The sequence below is a fragment of the Agelaius phoeniceus genome, chromosome 6 (assembly GCF_051311805.1).
Source record: "Agelaius phoeniceus isolate bAgePho1 chromosome 6, bAgePho1.hap1, whole genome shotgun sequence".
In the NCBI taxonomy this organism is placed as follows: domain Eukaryota; kingdom Metazoa; phylum Chordata; class Aves; order Passeriformes; family Icteridae; genus Agelaius; species Agelaius phoeniceus.
In genome coordinates this window covers 52,377,613-52,399,901 of record NC_135270.1, presented here as the reverse complement: position 1 = coordinate 52,399,901, position 22,289 = coordinate 52,377,613, and the positions used below count along the sequence as shown (strand labels likewise).

At 35.6% G+C, this 22,289-nt stretch overlaps 1 protein-coding gene across 3 annotated transcripts in view; it reads right to left on the bottom strand.

The window, feature by feature from the left end:
* The window catches only part of WDR25 (WD repeat domain 25), a 59,378-nt gene that overhangs the window by 12,690 nt on the left and 24,399 nt on the right, over nucleotides 1–22,289 (bottom strand). For all 3 annotated transcript variants that reach the window (XM_054634858.2, XM_077180694.1, XM_077180693.1), the window contains exons 3-4: nucleotides 13,016–13,163; nucleotides 4,062–4,192 (exon numbers count right to left, since the gene is read on the bottom strand). In XM_054634858.2, the coding sequence (XP_054490833.1) occupies nucleotides 4,062–4,192; nucleotides 13,016–13,163 (279 nt within the window). The remainder of the gene's footprint in view (nucleotides 1–4,061; nucleotides 4,193–13,015; nucleotides 13,164–22,289) is intronic.

Sequence of the window (22,289 nt, the reverse complement as noted above, 5' to 3'; positions counted from 1 at the left end):
AATTTTTCAGTGTTTTAGTAGCTGAAAGGATGCCTCAAACCAACTTGATACATTTTCTCTGGGACTTGCAAATCCAATTTTTGTACCACATTCAAATCACGAATAAATATGAGTAATTAATGCTCACAAATTCATGGTCCTGGTCAGAAGTACTAATTTTTAAAAGTACCAATATGAGCTATTCTATGTCATTTTCCATCAGCAGAAAGCATCAATGTGGCACACTGCCATAAAGCAGCTCATTTAAACCGCTGCATGTATGTGTAATTGGACAACATTTTTGCAATTTCTCATTCTCTCTCTCTCTCTGTTATGCTTAATGTTTTGCTCTGAATTTCCAGGAAAAAATCCCCTTATTTCCTGATAAAATTATCATTTTGCCTCACAGTTAATTTTAAGTTGTGCAAGAGGATAGCTTGTTAAAACACAGGAGTACATCCTAAAGAATGACCCCTGAAATTGAATTACCAGCACATGCTGAAATTGAGTTTTCAGTGTGCAATGAATAACAAGATTCATTTGTTCATTTGTGCCTGATTTAGGGTGTTCTCTCTATTGACAAAATATGCTGCAAAGCCTGAAAAGGCTATCAGGAGTATGATGATAGGAACAAAAAGAATCATTAGTTCACCCACACATCATTCCAAACTGAATGACAGATTAACACACTTGAAAGAACAGGCAAAACAGGAAAATCTTGTCGTTAATTAGGAGGAAAGAAGTTGAAAGATAGAAAGGTTATTTGTATCAAAATTGAAACAAAAGTGGCATGAGGCCTCAGACATCTATTTCAGTTAAGAGAAAATGGCACTTATTAGAACAGGACAAATTTCAAAATATTGGCTAGGACACTCTCCAGTTTTAACTATGGCTATAACTGTGTAAGATGCAAAAGATATGTGAATAAGGATAGCAATATAAACTGAAAGCAGGAATACCTGAAGAATCCATTGAAAACCCCCAAAACTAGGAAGTGGCAGACATGACATATTGATGACACTGATAATTCATGCCTAACCAACATTTCCTTCTATAGAAGGAGAGAGTTTGAAATGTAACTACAACATTTTGCAGTAATGATGCACAGGTGAGACTAACCTCCACCTCAGATGTTTGTCTGCTCCTCCTTACTGCCTCCTGTAAACTGGGTGCTACCCCTCTCTATTTGCCTTGTCCCTGCTGCAGCTACACTGTTCATTGGTGAAGGACATGCTTCTTCTCTCCTGCCAGTTTTCAGGAACAGTTCCACTGAGAACACTTTCTGGTCCACAGAGGTGCACATATTTCTGTAGGAGTCACCTTCTGCAGAACATCAGGCTGAGGTGGCTGGAAATATTTGGCAATCACAGCCTGGGATGCTGGTGGTGCTTTGAAGGCTCTGTCCAGGTCAAGCATCACATGCTCCTCTTCACAATGAACTGCTTTCTGAATCTACCTTTATGCAGGACTGATCTTTAACCAGGTTTGCCAGAAATATCAACTGACAGTTCAGCTGTGGTTAAACTGAGGTACCACCAGAATTTAAAACCTAAAAGGAAGGAGCTGCTTTAAGAGACAACCACATTTATTGTCATCATTGCTTGGAATACAGTACTGTTTGATACCTTGCCTGATGCCAAGGGAAAGCACTACTGAAACTCTGACAATTCACAAGGCAGGGCGGGGGGGAAGGGCCAAGAGCAGCATTTTTCAAGCCATTTGTCTTGGTGACACTATAACACTGTTCAAAGATAAAACTACTGCAGATTGGCAGAGATACTGACAACAGAAGAGTAGCAGACTCAGGAGACAACTCAAAACTAATCTGTCTAGCACAAGCACTAACATCTGTTCTCTAGCCCCTTAGCTCCACTTGAGTTAATGCCAATTTTGCAGTCTTCAGATCTTGTCATCAAAATCACTGATATCAGAATTGCTGAAAAAAAAAGTTTTACTCAAGCATAAGTCTTGGATTATAAATATCCATTGTAAAAAAATCTTCAATTTCCTTGAAACTGAAGTGCCTTCTCCATTATCTGTATTTGAAATTGTGTCTTACCACCTGTGAAAAATTTCTAACATATTCCTCCACAACCATACACAACATGAGCACCGCCCAGACAGGCACATTTTGCAACATGTGTGATCAGCCATTTATTACTCTAGAACAGAATCAGTTATCATTTTCCATCTGAAAAGACTGGGCACTCTAGACACACACAAGCTGAAGGCATTGCCAGTTTTGGCAGGACCATGCTCATCAATCACAATTGACTTCAAATCTAAAGAAGAATCATCTTCACAGATTCTCATAGATGGTTGCTCAGATATGCACAGGTGCAAAATCCATCATAAAGAAATTACATGAGGTGAAAGAATGTCTCTGGCTTTATACACAGCCAGACTACCACTTGGATTTTGTATAACTACAGTATCATTTCCAGAAAAGATTATTGGACCAAGTCAGAAAATCTCTGAAAGAATGTTTTGTCACCTACATCAGCCATCTTCTCCTGGACTACAACCAAAGACCTCAAATTTGACATAACAATCAACAATATTTAAGCCTTAAAAAGATGACACCCATTTAGTTCCTGAAGCACCTTTAAAGGCAGTTCAGCATACCATGACAACAATGGGTTCTCTATTACAAAGGACATTGAAGGATTCAGTTACAGACAGCACCCCCTCCTCACAATTAAGTTCTACTGTTATGAGAATCTCAAGAAAGAAAAACTGTATTTGCTATGTCATTTCCATGCTATGAACCCACTGATCCTTCTCTTAGGAGCAAAGACTTCTATTAGTCTTTCTTCTTTAGTTCCCTGCCAGGAGGAACAGTGAAAATGGAAAATCTAATTTCCTTTTTTTAAAGTTATATAGGTATTTTTTATTAAATACATTTATATTTTTGCAATTTAAAACTAGAATCATCTTCCTTCACAGACCTATGCTTTGAGAACATCATCACATCCCTATGAAGGAAAACTATCCATCATACAAGTATGATGGATGCAATGAATCCCATCCACTTTTATAAAGGTTTTCATACTAACACTGTAACTCTGAAACTCACAGTAATTTTATTTTCAGAGTAGCCTCAGATATGGCAGACTCAATATGTATTCACTAATGTTTTTCTTTTAAGAACTTATTCATGTGGTAGAGATCCTACATAATTAAACGCTTTCCTCAAACATCAGTGACAAATGCAACTGCAGCACAGGAACTTGATTGTTAATTGCACAAGAATACTCTGCTTCCTCAACAGAGCAACTCCCACAATGATTTCAGAGCTCTCCTGTTGAGCCCTCATACCTGAAATGCATCTCCCTTTATCTCTCACCCATTATTCTTAGTACATCACAGACAGAGACAAGGTGTGGCTATGCTATCTCATCTTTTTCAGGTCCCTTCTGCCATCCTCAAGAGCAAACAGATGGCAAACTATGATGAGTAGGATCTACCCACAGAGAAATTCAAAGGAAAACAAAGAACTAATCACTTTGCAGTCCCTGCTTCTCTTTGAGCTGTTCTGTGCATGAGGATGTTGCTTACCTTCCACTCCCACTGGCAGAGTACAGCTCTGGTCTTACCTGAGCTCTCAGTGGCAGCTGGGAGCATATTGTTCTTTGTGGTCCATGATAAAGTAAAAGCAGAGCCATTTCACACCTCTGTGGCCCTTCATAAATGTAAAAATTGCTCCAGGCTTCTATACAAAAGTTACAGGCATAAGGTGCACATCCTGACCCACATGTAAGAGCTTGAGGAGCAAATTAGCTGTACTGTTTCCTTGCTTTTCACAATCCTCAAATGAGCTATTGGCTTTGTTTAATTCAACTAGATGTAACTTATATCTACAGAAAGAAAAAAATAATATTTTTCTGTAAAGTGTTCCTCATAGCACTTAAAACACATTACAGAGGTTCATCTCAATGAATAGGAACACAGTGAAAAAGCAAAAGACCTCCCAATAACATTTCAATGAAAGACCAGTAAGTACATCTAGCACCTGGATAACACACAGCACACACAACCCAGGGAACACTTGGAAAGAGAAAGAGAAAAAAGATTTGCTTTACCTTAGAAGTCCTTAAATCCCATGCTTTAACTTCTGGGCTGAATCCTCCACAAATAAAAACATTTGACTCTGTAGGGTGGAACTTCAGTGCACTGATCCTAAATTCTGTTTTGCTGCTAAATATCTGCTTCCCTAAAATCAAGTGACAAGCGGACATTAAAATTTGAGCAGAAAATGAGGTATGTTATTAATTTCAACTCAGTTTCAAAGATATCAAGGTTGCTAAAAGTGAACATGCTTATAATACCACACTTCAATTATCTGGGGCTAGTCTAATTTAATGAAAAGACAACTCATTAATTTCTATCCACTTGAAATTGCTCATGGGCCTCTGCACCATTGACTGCTTCCCACTGAAAGGAGACAACAAGTGGCTCCCACACTGGGGAGAGGAGCTCCACAGTTCAGACAACAGGCAGGAAGAAATCTACACATCTAATGGTTGAATGTTTCCCTACTGAGAAGCCAGTCTTTTTCTTTTCAGTGAGACAAAAATAACTAGAACAAAATATTGTCTGTACAGAAATACCACGTCCCAATCTATATTACAACTCCTGAGTTGTTCACTTAACTTTCAGCAAAGGTAGGAGTGAAACTTCATCTCGAAAGTAGGAAATAATTTGCAAACCACCATATGAAGGCAATAGCTGTTCCCATGGATACACTGGTGCCAACATTTAATTGTACACACTAATCTCCACAGGATCCTGTGGTTAGTATCAATTGGATTGCCTGCACTTTGGAACACAACAGAATTCAGCTGGGTTAATTTATAGGACTTTTCCACAGTTCGCTGCTTCCTTTCATCCTAAAAAATTCATTATATTACTGTACATTCAGTGAAATAAAATTTTTGGAACAGCAGTATGAACCAAGATAAATATATCTGCTCACTTTCACAATAACAACTGTGATTTATATTCTACATATCCCATATAAAGATCTACATTAAATCAAGTTACTGCTGTAAGCAACAGTGAAGGAGGCATTGCAGAACTAGAACAAAAAAAATCCTTTAAAATACTATGAGAAAAGCTTCTTAAAATATTCTTTAATTTGCATTTTATGCAAGTGAGGATTATCTTAAAACAGGCTTTTTTAAACAACTGAAAATACTTTCAGCTAAAAACATTACTGACAGATGTAAACTCTTGCAGTTAGGTGTACAATACTGAAAATCATTCACACAGATTTTTTTATGCTCATTTCATTCTCTGGGGCCGATTTATTTGATTTCATCATCAGTTCCATTTTTCTCATCTCCTGAACTCAACTTACACAGTCAATAGGCTAAGACTTGTAAAATTACTTATTTATTCAGTTTAAAGAAGAGAAAGGTTTTACTTTATCACACATTCTCATCAAGGGAAAAGACAGAGAAAAAGATTACAGAGAGCCTAAAGGAGGGGTGAGTGTTGTTCTATGAGAATTCTGGTATTTGTCGGGGATTTTTGTCCTTTTTTTAAATGACTTGCCACCATTCAAATTGCCAGTGCAAGATCTAAAGGGCCTCTCTGTCACCACTAAGTGAAACAATTTTATCCATGAGTTCCTTCCCCAAAAGGACAAAAAAGTCATCAGGGCAGCAGAGATTTTCTCCACAAGTCATATCTGTGACCATCCCTTGCCATGGGAGCTTTCAGAAGCCCAACAGCTACAGGGGAAAAAACCAAAAAGCTCCACAGGGAAGGAAGAAAGTATTAAAATCATCAGTTATAAGGAACAACAAGATATTACTCTCATGTACACCACTACCAGGTATCATTTGAGGGGGCTTTAAAAAAGCCACATACACAGGCATCTTACTCACCCCCAGAACTTGAGAAAATACTGAATTACCCCATGGAGGCTCACTACTCAATTTAATAGCACTTTACTCCCAAAGGAATTTTCTTCTTACTAGTTCCCTGCTTAATAAAAGCTCTGGGAGTATAATCAACAAGTTTTCAATGGGACTGCAGCCAGAAATTAGCAAAAGTGCAGCCCACCTGTACTAATCCTGTCACACAGCTTTATAAAGGACACATCAAATGTCACTGTTCTCCACAAAATGTTGTCCAAATGGCATTAGACATATCCATAACTGATTCAGTGGAAGTCCTCATTTTGGCAACCACTAGTTTTGCTACATGTTTACCTCCACAAGAGTTCTCAAAACTGCTTTTTCTATAATAAATACTTGTGTTCTCTAGCCTAAGACACGAGAAAGCCAGGTAAAACACAGGCAAAAAAGATGTGCATTTAGTTCAAGATGCATTTCATCTACTAACTACAAGATTTTTTACCTTTTCCACAGAAAGATTGATTTAACATAATTTGTTATTAATTAGTCAATTATTCCACCTCATTCCCAACTGCTTCCAAGTAATTTAATAATTTGCCTGATATTTTCTTCAGAAACTAAAATGCTCTACATTCCCTACTCTGTCTCTCCCTGTTTGATAGAGAAGTGGGCACTGAATTTGCCCTTTTCTTGTCTTCTAGAGGCTGCAATTCAGTTTTCTAAATTGCAGCCTCTAGAATTGCTCTCAGTGACAGTCACTAACATAATTAAACCATAATAATCTCAGTGTTATGAATTCTACATTACAATGTAATAACAAATAGAATTAATGCAAACAACCTGAGCATCTTATTCACCTCTTTATTCTTTAACCTCATTCTTTTTCTTAATTTAAGCTTCCACCTTATGATTTGATGCAGATATTAATAATTTTTTTTACTTAAGTCAACAATTACAATAAAGTAATACTAAAAGCTCAGCCTCTCCAATTAACACTTTGCAAGACAACCCTCCCTCTCTCATTGCCTCCCCAAAGTGAAATTCAATCAAACATCTCTTTTTGAGAATTGAGTCAGCAGTGTTCTGAAGAGCTTGGTGTTATTAGATGCACACACAAATTCCATTCCACTGCCATGTCACAGAAAATGAGCCAGACTGGAATGTAGACAGGCTGAACAGCAGCAGTTAACAAACTCAAAAGGTGTTGGAGAAAGGAAACACTCAGTATTGTCACAACTAAAATTTATTCACAATTTACAATTCACTTAAAAATTTAGGAAAAATATGCATCTGAGAGATGGAACAGGTCAATGCAAAAGATGACATGGGGCATATTAGCTCATACAATTCAGTAATTTGAGGCAATGAACTCAACTCTTAGCCTTTTTCTGTACAAACTTGGCTTTAAGTGTTATACTACCATGAGCAGAATTTATTCTTTACAGGCTGTAATGCTGCTATGATGGTACCTACCCCACAGCTTGGGAAATCCAGGTTCAGTGTTTGCAGGACCCTCCTCCACTTTTCTGGAAATCTTTTTTTTCAGTTACCCATCTTTTTCTCTACAATTACTCACTTTACTAAAATGAAATATTCACCTTTGGAGGGGTCTTATTTTATATATTGAAACAGATGGCCTTTGAGGAGAAGACCCCCTTATCCATAGCAGGTATAAATCAGCACATTTGTATATCCCTTTATTTTGTATATATTTATTGTATTTTAGTTCCTCAAGGCAGCATAACCAACTCATAGACTAGAAAATTCGGCCTTTTGAAAATGTCTTTGGCTAATTGAGGGAAAATCCATACCACATATCATTTTCCTTTATAAGGGGTTGTTATTCCAAAGCAGAAATCAAATGTTTCTCTAATCCTTAATTTTCACAATTTCAGTAACAATATCTACTATATCTTTTGCAGCATGTTTTATGTTCTTTAAAGGCTTTAATTAAATTCTCCAAGCATTAAAGGCTTGCCAGTAACATAATAATAACATGCACAATATGGAAAAAAATCTTTAAAAATATCTTGAATAAATGTTTCTGCTTCTTTATGCAGCAGCCTACTGTGAAACTGCTCAGCTATGAAATCAGATGTTTTAAAGGCTATTTAACATTCTGAATTTTTCACAGAACATCAGCACAGTTGCTCAGAACAGGATGCCTCTGTAACTGTGCTCAGTGGCCCTCAGGTTCACACACCTACCTGCATAACCCTAGAACATTTACTTCCTTACTCTAATCTGTAATCTGTCTTTCTGTAAAGAAAGGTGAAGCCTGAGACTTACAAAGACATAAGAGCAATCTTGCCTAGCAAAATGGATTCCCCTCTGTGTTTAGAAAAAGACATAAAACAACATATACAAAAATATTTCATTACAGTCACAGTCCCTCTCATGCACAATAGTGAAAACAAATTAGATTGATTAGACATCATTTGTTCTTAAGAAATCAATGCTGTCTGTTATTTCTCCATTCTTGGTGTGCTTACAAATGTCCTTATTATTTTCTCAAGAACCAAAGTTATATCGATTACATGTTTTTTTCCTAATTTTTGTCCCTACATGTTCACAGGTTCACAACAAGTGCAGATTTTTGAAATATTAAATTTTCTCTTTTAACTTTTGAAACGTCCCCATAATAAATACTTTTCAGCAAGGCTTTGCAACAGTGAGCATAAAAAGTAAAATGCTGTTACCTCCTAGCTGGAGAGTGCTATGTTCAACTTATGTCATAAAACTGCTGAATCTTGGGGGAAACCTTTGACCTCACATCTAAGGTGCCACATACACTTAAAAGAAAAAAATAAGCAAGCAAACAAAAACATTATCAATCCACTGGACTTTTTTTTCTGAGGTGCCACATAAAAGCTTTCTGCATATTAAAACATATTCTCTAAATACTACTGAGAGAGAAAAGGAGGAACAGAGGAATGCCACAGCTTTCCTAGGGTGATGTTTAGGTAAGAGAACTAGAACTCCTATGTGAACAAATATAAGTACATTAAAAATAGTAATGTTATATCTATAGGACTATCAAATTAGAAGAGTAAAAAATACATTAAAAAGAAAATTTTCTTGGTAGGTACAAAATGTTCCATTAAGAACTCTCTCTCTCTCATTATAACTCTGAGGAAATTATATTTGAAAGCAAGCTTAGTCCATGAACTAAAATACAACTGCAGCATTTGGCAACTTAGGAAATGTGCCAAAATTTCTTGGAACATTCCCTCTGTCATAATATTAAAGAAATGAAAAGTATCTACCATATGCAAATAGTAAAAAACCCAGCCAATGTTCTGCCTATGCTATTATACCAATTCATTTGTGACTAATGAAAAATCTACTGATTAATAAAACATGCATTCCAAAAATAAAACAGTTATAAATAAATTCTAAAAATACAATTACCCTTCCAAAGTTGGTAGAGCACCTCCATTGCATCTGGACATAACAGAAGTTAAATGTCAAATGTATTTGACCTAGAATGTTTTAAAAGCATTTTTTTCAGTGCTCTCAGAATATAGCACTATTTAACACTCTGTAAATAACAATGTGTCTGAACTACCAGTAATAGAAAATGACTGTGTGTTATTAGAGAAAAACAAAACCAGGGAGTCTCAGAGTGCTGCATTATCATATTTGTGAAAATATTCAAAAGGCTTTATTTTTATAAAGAAATAGTATATTTAAAATAGGACAATAAAAAAATATTAGCTAGTAACAAGCAGTAAATCTGCAGGTTTGGATCTACCAATATTCATGAATCTCCATAGTGCAGTACTGAACGTGCCTGATGCAAACTGCAACTGATCACAGAACCACACATGTGAATGACTCGTGCATAACCTTGAGTTCTTTAAAAATTAATGTATATTTTGGGTCCAACCCATACTGAATGTGTACAACAGCTTTTAAGAAAACCACATTTGTGGAGAGTCTTAGCTTCACATCCATGTGGCCCTTGAAGATAATAAATGATGACCAACAAAAATTGAATTTAAAAAATACTTCTAGTAGGTAAATACTTCCTGATCTGGACTGGAATGAGGATGACCTTCTTTGCTGCTGAAAACACTGCTGATTCACATTCAGCACCAGGACCTCCAGGTATTTTTTTGCAAAGTTTCTTTCTAACCAGTTTAGCATCAGCCTCGTCTGTTGCACAGGACTGTTCCATTCCAGATGCATGTCCTTGTTGAACTTCCTGAGATTCCTATCAGCTCAGTTTTTATGCTTGCAGTATCTTAGATCTTTTTATATGTAAGAACTTTCCTTTCATACAGGTGACAGGGGCAAGGGGTTTGATGGTGTAAAACTGCAGGATAAGATTTCATGGATGTGTCTTCTAGCCTTATATCAGGATTTCTCTGCCAACAGCAAAAATTCTGTTTCATGATTAATGAGATTTCAGTGTTTGCTTCTATTCTGATGTTGTTCAGATCATAAAGATAGGAAAAAAACCACTCCAGAATATGCAATATATTAGCACATGGGATACCTAAACTGAAGTCCAATCTCAGAAAGAAAATTTCCTGAAGAATTTATTCTAGTGCTATTTGTTTAAAAATTGCTGACACATTCCTTTGAGAATTATCATAACTAGCCTTCATCAGACACAGAACAATTAGCAAGATTACAATTTCAATTTAGTAGGGCAGAAACTATGTTCCCAACAAAAAACCAACAGAAAATGACAAAAAACCCCCACAGCTCAGCAGCTCAATACCATGTATGTACTAAGCTGTATTTGCAAGCATTTTTAAACTTTTTAAGTCATTCCTTATAGACCATTAGGTTTCTTTTAGTGAAGGACATGTAGCAATTTTTACAACACAGATGTAAAACATATACTGAAAACAAAGACAAGATTAGATTTTAGGAAACTAGTGGAAAAATGTTGAACCAGAACAAAATATACAAGAGCATAGAGCCTGAAAGAGAGCATTATTATTTATAAAATCCCACTGGCATGCATTTACTACATTTAAACACACTGGTAGTTAGTTCACACTAGCAATGGAAAGTAATTAGGACCGAAGTCCAAAAAAGTATATGAAAGTCCAATGTGAAGGAACAGTTCTAACATCTATCTGAAGTTAATCAAAGAAGAAATCATCTCAGCACTGATGAAGAGTGAGGAGGAATGAATGATTCAGTGAACTAATGTAAATCAAAATCTTATAGATGCCTTAGTGTTTTTCAAATGGAAATGAGGCTTTTTATATCAAATTGATTTGGATTCCAGAGGCAACTGCTTGCCCTGTCTCTCTGAACAGAACTGACTGAAATGTATGAAAAGAAGAGTAACTTTACAACAGGGAAGGAGCTTGCATACTGGCTTGCATACATAGGAAATCAGACTAAAATTCTGATCACTCCTATTATGCTTTTCCAAATGGGGTGTGAAAGGTCCAATCACAACTGCAGTTCAGAGGAACTACAAGGAATTCTGTGTTCTTTAAATAAGACAGTAATGAATACCTGATATTTCCAAGTATATAAGCATTCATTTCACACATACAATTTATTTAAGTAGCTAGAAACACTATAACTCACAAGTCACTAAGGAAAGAACCATTTACAAATTTATCTGCTTTGACACTTTTAAGTATATTTTGTTATTGTTGTCATTTCCTAGAGAAAATATAAATGAATCACTATAATCAACTTAATCCAGACTTCTGTCCCATTACTGGTTAGTTAAGCTGAATAGATGTTGGAAATTAAAGCATATTATTTAAATTATGTATCTTTGGAATTTTCCCTATGATTTTATGAGATTTTTCCCAGGGTAGGGAAAAATTACTCAGACACACAAAATCTATTCAGCTGCTACAAATCCCATTATGAAGATAGCCATTCCATTTAGAATTTTTTAGCATTACCAAGAAAGTAAATCCACTTGGATTAGTAAGATTCAGTATTATGTGGGACTAGAAACATTGCTGTAGAAGTCTGACAAATTCATAACTTGGTATATTAACCTTATGTACTATTACACCAAGTATATAAAGCTCCTTTCCTCATTAAAAAAGCTGAATATTCTCAAAACATCAGTATTCTGTAACATATTTTACATTCCTACACTGCAACAGCTCAATTCCAGCCATCATTGTATTCAAATACTTCTGGTACAACTATTGTTGAGAAAAATAAATTCTTGGAGCATGAAAAAGAACCTTTTTCTCATGTGAACAGTATTTTAAAATTTTCTTGGCTGCTTTCTCAGTTCCTCTGAATAGGACTTCTGCTTTCCAGTTATTCACATACAATGTAGTTCTTGCTTTTATGCAAGAGAAAATCCTCCTAGACAAAAACCGCCCGTAATTTTTGTAAGGATTTCTATTGTAGTCATACAAAAAATATTGCACCTTTGCAGGAGTTAAACACTTAAAAATAAACTAAGTGGGAAATGTAAAATTGCATCTCTTCCCTTGATAAGGTCCCATTTTGGATCTAATTCATACATTACACACAGAGATGTCCTATTATGCAGAGTCCCAGTGAATGCTGCTGATGTTGGAAGCGTACATTAAGGAGAGAAGGAATACAGCTGACAGAAGCACTTTAGGTTGTGTAGGAGACATGAGGAGACACAGCATCCAGGAAATTAGTTGTTAAGGTTACAACAATCAAATCCCAAATCAAATTCAAAAATGCATCAAAGCAACACAAGTTCAGTCTCAAGGTTTCATACCAGAATTTAAGTTTGTATACTCCTAATTAAGGTCCTATTCAGAAAAAAGAAAAAATCACCTAATTAACTTCAAACACAAACTTCAACCCAACAGAGAATGAGATATAAGCCTATGTTTAAACTAAATATATGTATAAGTGTTACTGAAGTCAGTCTTAAGAGGCTGTTCAAACACTTTAATGAATTATGGTGACAGAGCGTAAAAACACACATTTCATTCCATTCATCTGTGTAGTATCTGACAACACAAATTACATGTGATTGTCAACTGTAAGATATTTCAGTTTTCTCAAACTTCTCCAACTACTCTTAATTGCCAAAATACATTTTTTAAGTAAGGTCACATTTCAAGAATTCTAACTTTCACCTATGGATTTGTCTATATTTTAGAAGAAAGAGTAAGGCTAGCAAGATCCCAAGTGATCTGTACACAATAAAGAAATGGCTGTCGTGCATTCTTCATGGCCTTTACCTGTTTCTATATCTGTTAAATGCAGCATGGAATCAAAGCCCCCACTGAGGATCCTTCTTCCACAGGATGACCACCGGGCAGCTCGAACAGCAGAGGAGTGACAGGAGAAGGTTTTTAAACAGCAGCCTGTATCTACAGCATCCCAAACCTTAAAAAGAATGATAAGGACACCTTTACAAAGAATCACAGTATTTTTTTTCAATAATAATTTGCTTCAGCAAATCATTGGAGTTAAGAAAGTTTGCATTCTGAAGTTGTATCAAGTTGGTAACTTGATACAACTTGTTACTTGTTTCCAAGTAATATATTTTAGAAAACACAACTACTTTGACTTCAGTTACCAAATAAGTTGACAAAAAATTATATATATAATTATATATATAATATGCTATATATATAATTATATATATTATATGCTTTTCATGGTTCTATTTTGTCATAGTTTTAAGATAAAATTAGAATTCGGCAACATCTGACCCATGTAAAAATCTGACCCATGTAAAAAAAAGTATGATCAGATCTGTGACGGAAGGCTAAACATCAAAATTATTTTCTTATAAATGTTCCTCTTCAGTAAAAACTGGATTATAAACTGGATTATTACTCCTATGGTTGTACAATATAATGCCTGTGGAGCTTAAAATGTGAAAAGGGTGAAAAAAGCAAGACTTTGGGTAATGTTTTTTATCTTCAATTATATTTTCTTCTTACTGGACCAAAAGGACTTGCTGACAGTATCATCACATAATGCATACTCAGAAGACAGCATTCCATTAAAGAAAATTATTTTATCGAAAGATTTTCTATCACGAAGCACAGTTCTGCAATGCAAAGCAACCAATTATCATTAATTACTTGACTAGCCAGTAAAGACTGAAACCATGAGGGCCATACCCTTAGTATTCCACCCTAATCACAAGTTTAAAAAATCAGGGAAATTTTATTATTACACTGCTTTTGAAAGTAAGTTTCTCTCTTTTAATGAGTATTAATGATAGTTTCAAGTTTCACAGTTTCAAAAAAGGGTTAATTATGTCTTGGAGGGCTTTTGGTACGAGGAAGCTAATGAATTAATCAGGATAAAAGGAAAAACAGGTGGTACATGCTTCCTTTTCTGTCATGTTTTAGAGATTAACTACAAAAATTCAATTTTCACGAGAAAGGTAAAGTAAAGCAAGTCCAACAGCACTTTTGAATTTATGCTTCATTTAAAAAAAGCTACATAATTGGAAATAGCACATCCTTAAAGCTGCACATTTCCCTCCATTATATGAATTGGAACAAGTGATCCGCTCTTGTGGATGAGATCACTGATGACACCCAAGAGACAATTCACCAGGTAACACATTTCTCTCCACTGTTTTACTTTCCATCAGCTCTTTTTTGCCCAGGTAATGGTGGTGTTGCAACGCTTTCTGAAATTAGAGTTGCATGGGCAAGGCAGTTTTGACTGGGGAAATTCACTTAGTTTACTGTCCATTAATGTAAACTTTTAATTACAGAACCAGGTTTTGAGGAAAACAGACCAAGAGTTAAACAAGCACTTAGGGGAGCATCTTCCCCTGTCAGATCCCACTTCAGTCCAGTGCTTCTCCCTCTGCTCCTACCCAGCTCTATCAGTTTTCACTGGGCATCGTGGTGAAATGCTCAGCCAAGCAGTGAAAGCTCAGCTGTAGCAGAACGTGTCTGCCTCGGGTTACAAGCGCCAGGCTGTGCCTCCAAGGGACAGAGCTGTTAACCATGTTATATGCACAAATGGAGAATCTTCTCTATTTCATTACAAAAGAAAAGGCTTCAGATCCCATCAGAGGATCACTGCAAAGCCACCATCATGTCTGCATTTCCTTAGGGAGCCCCTTGAGTTCTTTCCCATTCCTGGGTATTTCCACTGTTTAACCTGTGGTAAGTGAAAAAAACATGGCTCATGGGAGAGAGAGTTCCACTGTCCTCTGTCCAAAGCTGGAGAGGAATTCTGCTCAGCTGCTGGTCCTGCTCCATACAGGCAGCCACCACCACTGAAGAAAGGAGAGGCTGCAAAGGGATGAGTCCCCTGCATCTGAGTTTGCATCTCCCTGCCCAAGACTCAGGTGTCAGATCAGCTGATTCTCCAGGGTGAAGGGCATTTCAAGGTTCCAATTTCAACTGAGTCAAGTGTGTCCAAAATAACTTGTGTGGAAATAAAGGCCTTTCTAGTATTTTCTGCTGTTTTTTCTTCACTTCTTCCAATTTCTAGGAACTACAGCCATTAAAGTTTCCTATTTCAAGTGACTGATGTTTGAATCTTGCCTTCTTTGGCAAAAAAGGAACATGAATTACAAGCTCTTTACCAGAAGAGGATCCCAAACATATTCTTCTGAGTGGCATCAATACATGAACCTGAAAAAAGGATTTGTTTTCAAAACCAGTCTAAGGCTGAAGATAAGGGCCACAACTCCATAATCTAAGAAGTCATGGTTTCAAGAATTTCAAAGTTTTGGCTTTTTTTTTAATAAAGTGTCTTAGAACTATTTTAAAAATTTCACTTAAAACACCAAAAGCTGCTAAACTTTAGCATGGTAATAAATACCTTAACAAGTAGCATTTGTAGAATAAACTCTGATATTTACATGGAAAAAAGATCATATTTAATACAGAAAAAATTACTTGGGCATGAGAAACAGTTCACTGAAAAATACAGAGACTGAGATTTATATAAATCTTCATTCACAGGCATTGAAACACATGTATCAAGTATTCTAAGACTAGAAATTATTATATATCTGCCAAAGCAAGACACATTTATATGAAATTATTTTTACCAAGAGATCAACTGCTTTAAGTGTTGTAGCTTGACTTCAAAACTCAGCTGTCACAGAAACTCAGTATTATTTCTAGATGAAATACTGAATTCTCATTAAACCTGAAATTGCTCTTTTATCTTGTGATGGCCATTGTGATTTTAATTGCTGAGCCAAAAAGTTAAAAGCACACATTTCATCCTGCTACTCTGAAAATACTAATTTTTTGCCACACACTCGAGCAATAATGTTATACATTATAAACAATAACCAATCTATCCTTTCCCTTTATAAGAATCACAAAAACAATGAAATATGCAACTGTTATTAGAAAAATAACACATATCATATTGTCTCCTCTAAATCTACAATTATTAACTAATTAATTATACAGTATTTGAAAGAAATAAACAGCCAATACTCATTTCTGGCATAAAAGTATCATGAAAACTTTACTTTTATTTTTTACAATTTTATTTAAATTTACTTTAAATTTAAACTGGTTCATCTTTCACTACTATTTCCTACTCTTCTGGGCTTCACTATTTATAATACTGCATTTCCATTTCTTTTCCATGAATTGTTTTCATTTCATTTCCTCTCCCATTATATAAATTATGGTGATTACATAGTTATCTGCTAGGATTAATGTATGGGTCCAAAATGGCAGGTACAAACAGCAAAGTGACAAAATTATACTAGTGATTTCTTTACAAAAGCAATTTTCCTTTTACTTTCTCTGAGGCACATTGTAATTCAATTGCTCTTTCACATTCTCCATAGTATTTGGAAATAAAGGCTTCAGAAGTTGTTTGCTTTTCTGTATAGCCTAGAAATGCTCTGAAAATACTGTAACATGTATTTGAGGCAACAAAACCAGACCTCCTTGCCCTTGAGATTGAAAGTGCACAAAGCACATAAGCAACTACACAATGTAAGAGATGAGATTTATTATAGATATGTTTCCAGATCCTATTTTCTGCTTGCAGGAAAACAGCCTTGGAAAATAAAGCAGTTTGGGTTGAAGATAAAAACTCTTGGTAAAGTCACAGCAGGAAGCAGGAGAGGGTAAGCACTTGATACTCAAGTAAACAGCAGTCACAGAATAAAGCTCTGGGGTCTGCTGCACAATCAACCAGCTCATAAGGCTCAAAGAAAGGCTTTTATCTTACTGATCATACAAACTAGGGATTCATTCCCAGAAAAAAAAGACACAGTAACATAAGCAGAGGAACCAAAATAATATGAGAACTCATCAAGCAGACCAAGAGTGATAAATTAGGAATTGAGCACATCTCTTTCATTGCCATGCTATGATTATCCATGATGCACTTGCCTCCAACTTAGATTGCAGAAAAGAAAACCCAGCAGCCTGACTTTTAGAAAGAGAAAGGTGCATCTATTCAAGCAGGCAGTCAGTAATTGCACAGTGAACCTGAGAACAATGATTCAATTGTGATAAATTAGAGGTTGGAAGCAAGTGAGGAATTAAGTTGTGTGCATTTTGAATTTGCATGCATAGAGGAACTACAGCAGAGCCGGTCAAGAATACTAAACAATAAATCAATTTCTGGAGCATGTGCACCAGCATTAAAAAGCTTTTTAATGGATGGATCCATGTTCATTTCAATATAACATCCATTCTAAAAGAATTTTTCCTCCCTCAATTTAGCCAAATTGTGTTACCAGCTTCCTCTGTCAATGGCTCCAAGCGAACCACAGCAAGAAATCATTTCATACTTGTCAATTACTGTAAATATAAACGTGGCATTTAAGAAACAGCCCTGTTCAAGGGTAATGTGGGATAGTACTGAGTTACAGGATGCATGAAGAAATTACAGGATGCATGCTTTGACTAGAATAGACTCTGTTCCATTCCACAGTGCACTCAGGCTGCTCCACAGACTTCTGAATCTGAAAAGACATGAGCCTCTCCTGTCCCTTTTTTTGGAACAGCACTGCTCCTTGATGTGTCTCAGGGAGACAAAAATGATTCAGTTTTTTACTTTGTTTTTTAATTGCAGAACTGAATTCAGGTCTGAAAGACATGCCATATCTGCTAACATGCAATTTCTAACAAATGAAGTAGAGAAGGAAGCCCCAAACTATCTACATAAAGTGTCTTTTCTAGTTTTCAAAGCAGGCTCTGATCTCTGATCTGTACTTTAAAAGGTTCTTTGAAAATCAATGGGCCAGAGGGCAGAAATAGTCTCATGGAAAAATTATAAAAAGGTATCTCCTGCTGTTACTACTTCAGACTCTCCAGTTGGATGAGGTGCAGCTTTGGGCAGGACTGCAAGGGCTAAAGGTGCCCCGTGGTTATCTCTAACACACAGCAAAATAAGATAAGGGGCTACATAAGGAGCTAGGTACATTCTTTTGTTCATAAAACTGAGACAAGAGAGTGCCAGGAAGGGAAGCAATAAATAAAATAAAATTGCTAGGTGTGCCTAAGCCTCTCAAGCCACGGCGTCACTTACAAAAATGTCTGATCTTGCATGTAATATATATAAATTCCTAAAGTAACTACAGGAATATTTAGAATATTTTATGTTTGTTTCAATTCATGTCCTCTTAAAATATTGAGCTAAATAATGCTGTTGTAATACAAAGCAAAATTTTTTGAAAGAACTATGGAAGAAATCACTTGAACTCTTTTGTCTAAACCCGCATTTGAACAGTGTGAAAACGAAATTAAGCTCAAAACCCCCTGTGAGCTAAGGTCACTTTGTGTATAACCTGCAAGTGCTAATAAACTTATTTTCTAACAGTTATGAAGGATGTAAATAGATGTTCAGATTGTTATATGGACTATGAGTGATGACATTTTGAACACACCAGCTTAATTTTTAAACCAACTGTCCCAAAAAAAGAGTTTTTCTGCAGGATTCTGTATAGCTACATAAAGCTAACACATTTTCAGATGTGTTGAACACTTGTTTCAGGAATGTTTAAAGTGTTCTAGGGAACATATTTTAAATGACATCCCTCTTCCTAATCTAGACATGGTGTAAGAAGTATATATCAATGCTGTCATTTGAACATTTACATATTTCCACTAGTTTTCTTCTTGCAGCAGTTGTAACTCAAAATGCAATTATCTTACTAATCTGAAGGGAAAAACCAACTTTATTATTACTTTAATATCTGAATAAGAGAATAAGAATTTGTATTTGGATAGCTTATTACTAGACAACCCTTACTACTATAGACACAAGGAGAATGGAAAGTAGAAAAATATAATAAATTCAATTAGCTGAGACAGCCAGCATAAGGTCTACATTTGTTATTTTTCCCTTAAAAAATTTAATATTAAAATGTCACAAGTGTATTAATCAAGGTAATGAGGTATAAAATCTTCTCTTTTACAAAAAAAGAAAAATGAAAACAAAAACAAACAAAACCACAAACAAATAAACAAAAACCCCAGAAACAAAATCAAACTAAACCCAAAAATAACCCAGCATAGTAGACGTAAGATAGTTCTAATTTTGTAGGGGGCTTTATTCAGGCAGAAGCATTTTAAGTTATAATACTTGTGGCATACTAGTTGGCACTACTACTAGAAACTACTAAGTGGTGTGAAAACTGATTTGTACACATGTCAAAAAGCTGTAATTCTAGAAAATCCACCAAAGGTTAAGTAAAAAGCACTACATGAGCTTAATGCCAACCAAGACTATGAAACACATTTCCAATTATTTGGTGTTTTATTTTAATCTTCCCTCCCACAGAAACTCAGCAGCCCTTTCCCCAAGGAAGGCTCCATAATTGTTAGTTTGTTTGGGTGGTTTACCCATTAATAGGAAAATAAAAATCCAATCAAAAGTGCCCTTTGAGCTGCCAAAATCCTATAAAATGATTTTAAGAAAACACTAATGGAAGAAAATAAAACATTGACATTTTCAGTTGGCAAAGAAGAGGCAAGACAAAGAAAATAAAGTTCTGTAAGAAGGAAACAAAAACTCCACACCACTGTGGCAAGAGCTGCCCATCTGATTACACACAATAAAGAAATATTCTTGGTAAAGCTTTAACAAGAGCTATTACACTTCACTTAAATAGACCTACTCATTCCCTACTTCCAAAGTTAACCTGTATCATGAGGAAAATCTAATCAAACCAAGGCAAAATGAAGGCATAAATAATTTTAAAGTATACAAACTATCTGGGGTTTTGCCAGTATAAATAATTAATGTTGCCTCCACAGGAATCTTTCAAGTCAAAACTGGCAAACAGAACTCTTCTGAAAGAAGTAAATTATATTTTAAAAATGGTAACAGTAAGACACTGAACAATACCGACATAAATATTTCATAGACATTTCTATTAAAGAATTTGCAAATTATATATTCCCATTGTATCAAAAGTGTCCTCAGGACATACCAATCTCATCTGTGAAAACTCTTTTTTTAACCATTTGATTCAGAAATGGAAAAAGTAAAGAAAACATGGGCTCTGGTGAATTCCTATTTCTTGGATGTCATTTGTTGTGAATGCTGACAACTGGTCAGAGAAGAAAGTCAGACCAACTTCCCCAGGCATTGCCCTGGGAAGTTTTGGGAAAGATCAGAGAAAGAACAAAAACAATCTCTAATCTTTGCAGCTGGTGTTTTGAAGATGTTGTTCACTTGGAAGAAGTGTACAAGAGGATGTTGTTCTTAATTAGCCAATGGTGTGAGGGATATTGATTAAGAACCAATCAGGTCCAGCTTTATCCTAACTGTCTATAAGAAGGATGTGGGTCTAATAAACTCAGTTTTGCCTTCTGAAGACATAGGAGTCTGTGTGTCCCTTTATTCACCCATCCTTAATACAACAGCCACAATTTGTGTTGGAATGACAAGAAGATAAAATGGATAGCTGAGACCTTCTTTCCATTCCGTGGTTTCAATATTCTTTCCCTGTTAATTATCTGCAGTTTCTGGACAAACAAGCTCAGTTCTCCAGCATTTCACCCCCTCTCAGAGGAGGCCAGCACAGGCAGGGGTTGCACAGCCCCTACACACAGCTGGTGTAGGATGAAATGCTGCTGAACACTCACGAGTAACACATGCATGGATGCAGTAACACAGACTAGCAAAATAACAATAACATACTCAAACACTTGATTAAAGTAAATAAGTGCTAGAATTTTATATAATTATTCAGAAGTAAGTCCTGCTGCTCTTATAAACTGAAGCTAGAGATTAGAATGAGTTTGTTTATAAAAAATGTTTACCTAAAATTAATATCTCCATGACAAGAACTGAAATACTGTTGAAGCATGAACAAGTTCAGGGTGAAACCTTGAAAATAAAACCATGTTTGAGGGGGTTTTGGGTGGGGCTTTTTTGTTTGTTAGTTGGTTTTGTGTTGTTTTTTTTAAATTTGCTCCATGCCACAATCATGGGCCATTTCATTGTTTTGTAGCATTTCCAGTGAACATGTAGTTAAGATTTGGCACCAAGCTTTGAGTTTTAGGGGCACAAGGTTTCCTGCAGTGCAGTGTGTTTGGCAGAGAAGTTTGTTTTTCTAAACAGAGATGAGGGTTACAAGTTTCAAATACGCATTTATTTTTAGTACCAAAATGTAATACAAGACACATCTGTATTGCAACAAGAACACATTACAAAGCAACAAAACTACTTTAAACAAATTAAAATCCACAGGAGCTATATATATCTTACTTGTTTAATGAACAGTACCAGCAGCACAGGTTCACCCCCACTAAAATGAAAAAATATTGAAACAAGATCAGTAAGATGATCTTGCCACAAAAAAAAAAAAAAAATCCAGGAAAGTGGGCAACTGAAGAGAAGTAGTAACACAACTCAGAGTTCCTTAGATATCATCTGAATTTCTCTACAGGAATGACTGCCACTCCAGCAGGAGAATGTAAACCAAAAACTGAGGAGACATGCTGAAGAACCTAAGAACTATCAAACTTTTTCAATTTTGTCAACTATAATCAAGCTGGCAAAGACACAGAGGGATGTGAAAAAGCAAGCTAGTTTCTGGTAATAAGTATTAGAGCATTAATTAAAATGTCAGTTAGAACTTATAGTATAAAACTGTTCAAACACAGCCATCATACAGTTGCTTGCATTTTTTATTAGTTATATTTCTTGACAGTATTAAGTTGCAAGTAAACTGACATGCCTATTTTCATTATTTTTATGTATTTTTTTTCTACATTGGCAAGTGAAATCTTCATAGTTCTAGCTTCCCTCCTTGGAACCAAAATATCATTAGTAAGAAAATTCTCCTGAAACCATTTTTATTTTCCTTTAAAAACTTCAGGGAAATAAATTACACCGTTAGACTTTCAAAACACATTGATTCCTTCTACAAAGCACAGATTTGTTTGTTGGAATGTTTTAGACCACATGTATCATTTTAAAAGACACTAGAAAACTGCAGACATTCACAGAATAAAGTCTTCACTAAATGAGATCAAGATCTCTAAACACACTGATCATTCTTTTGATTTTTATTCTGGCAGACAGCTAATTTTC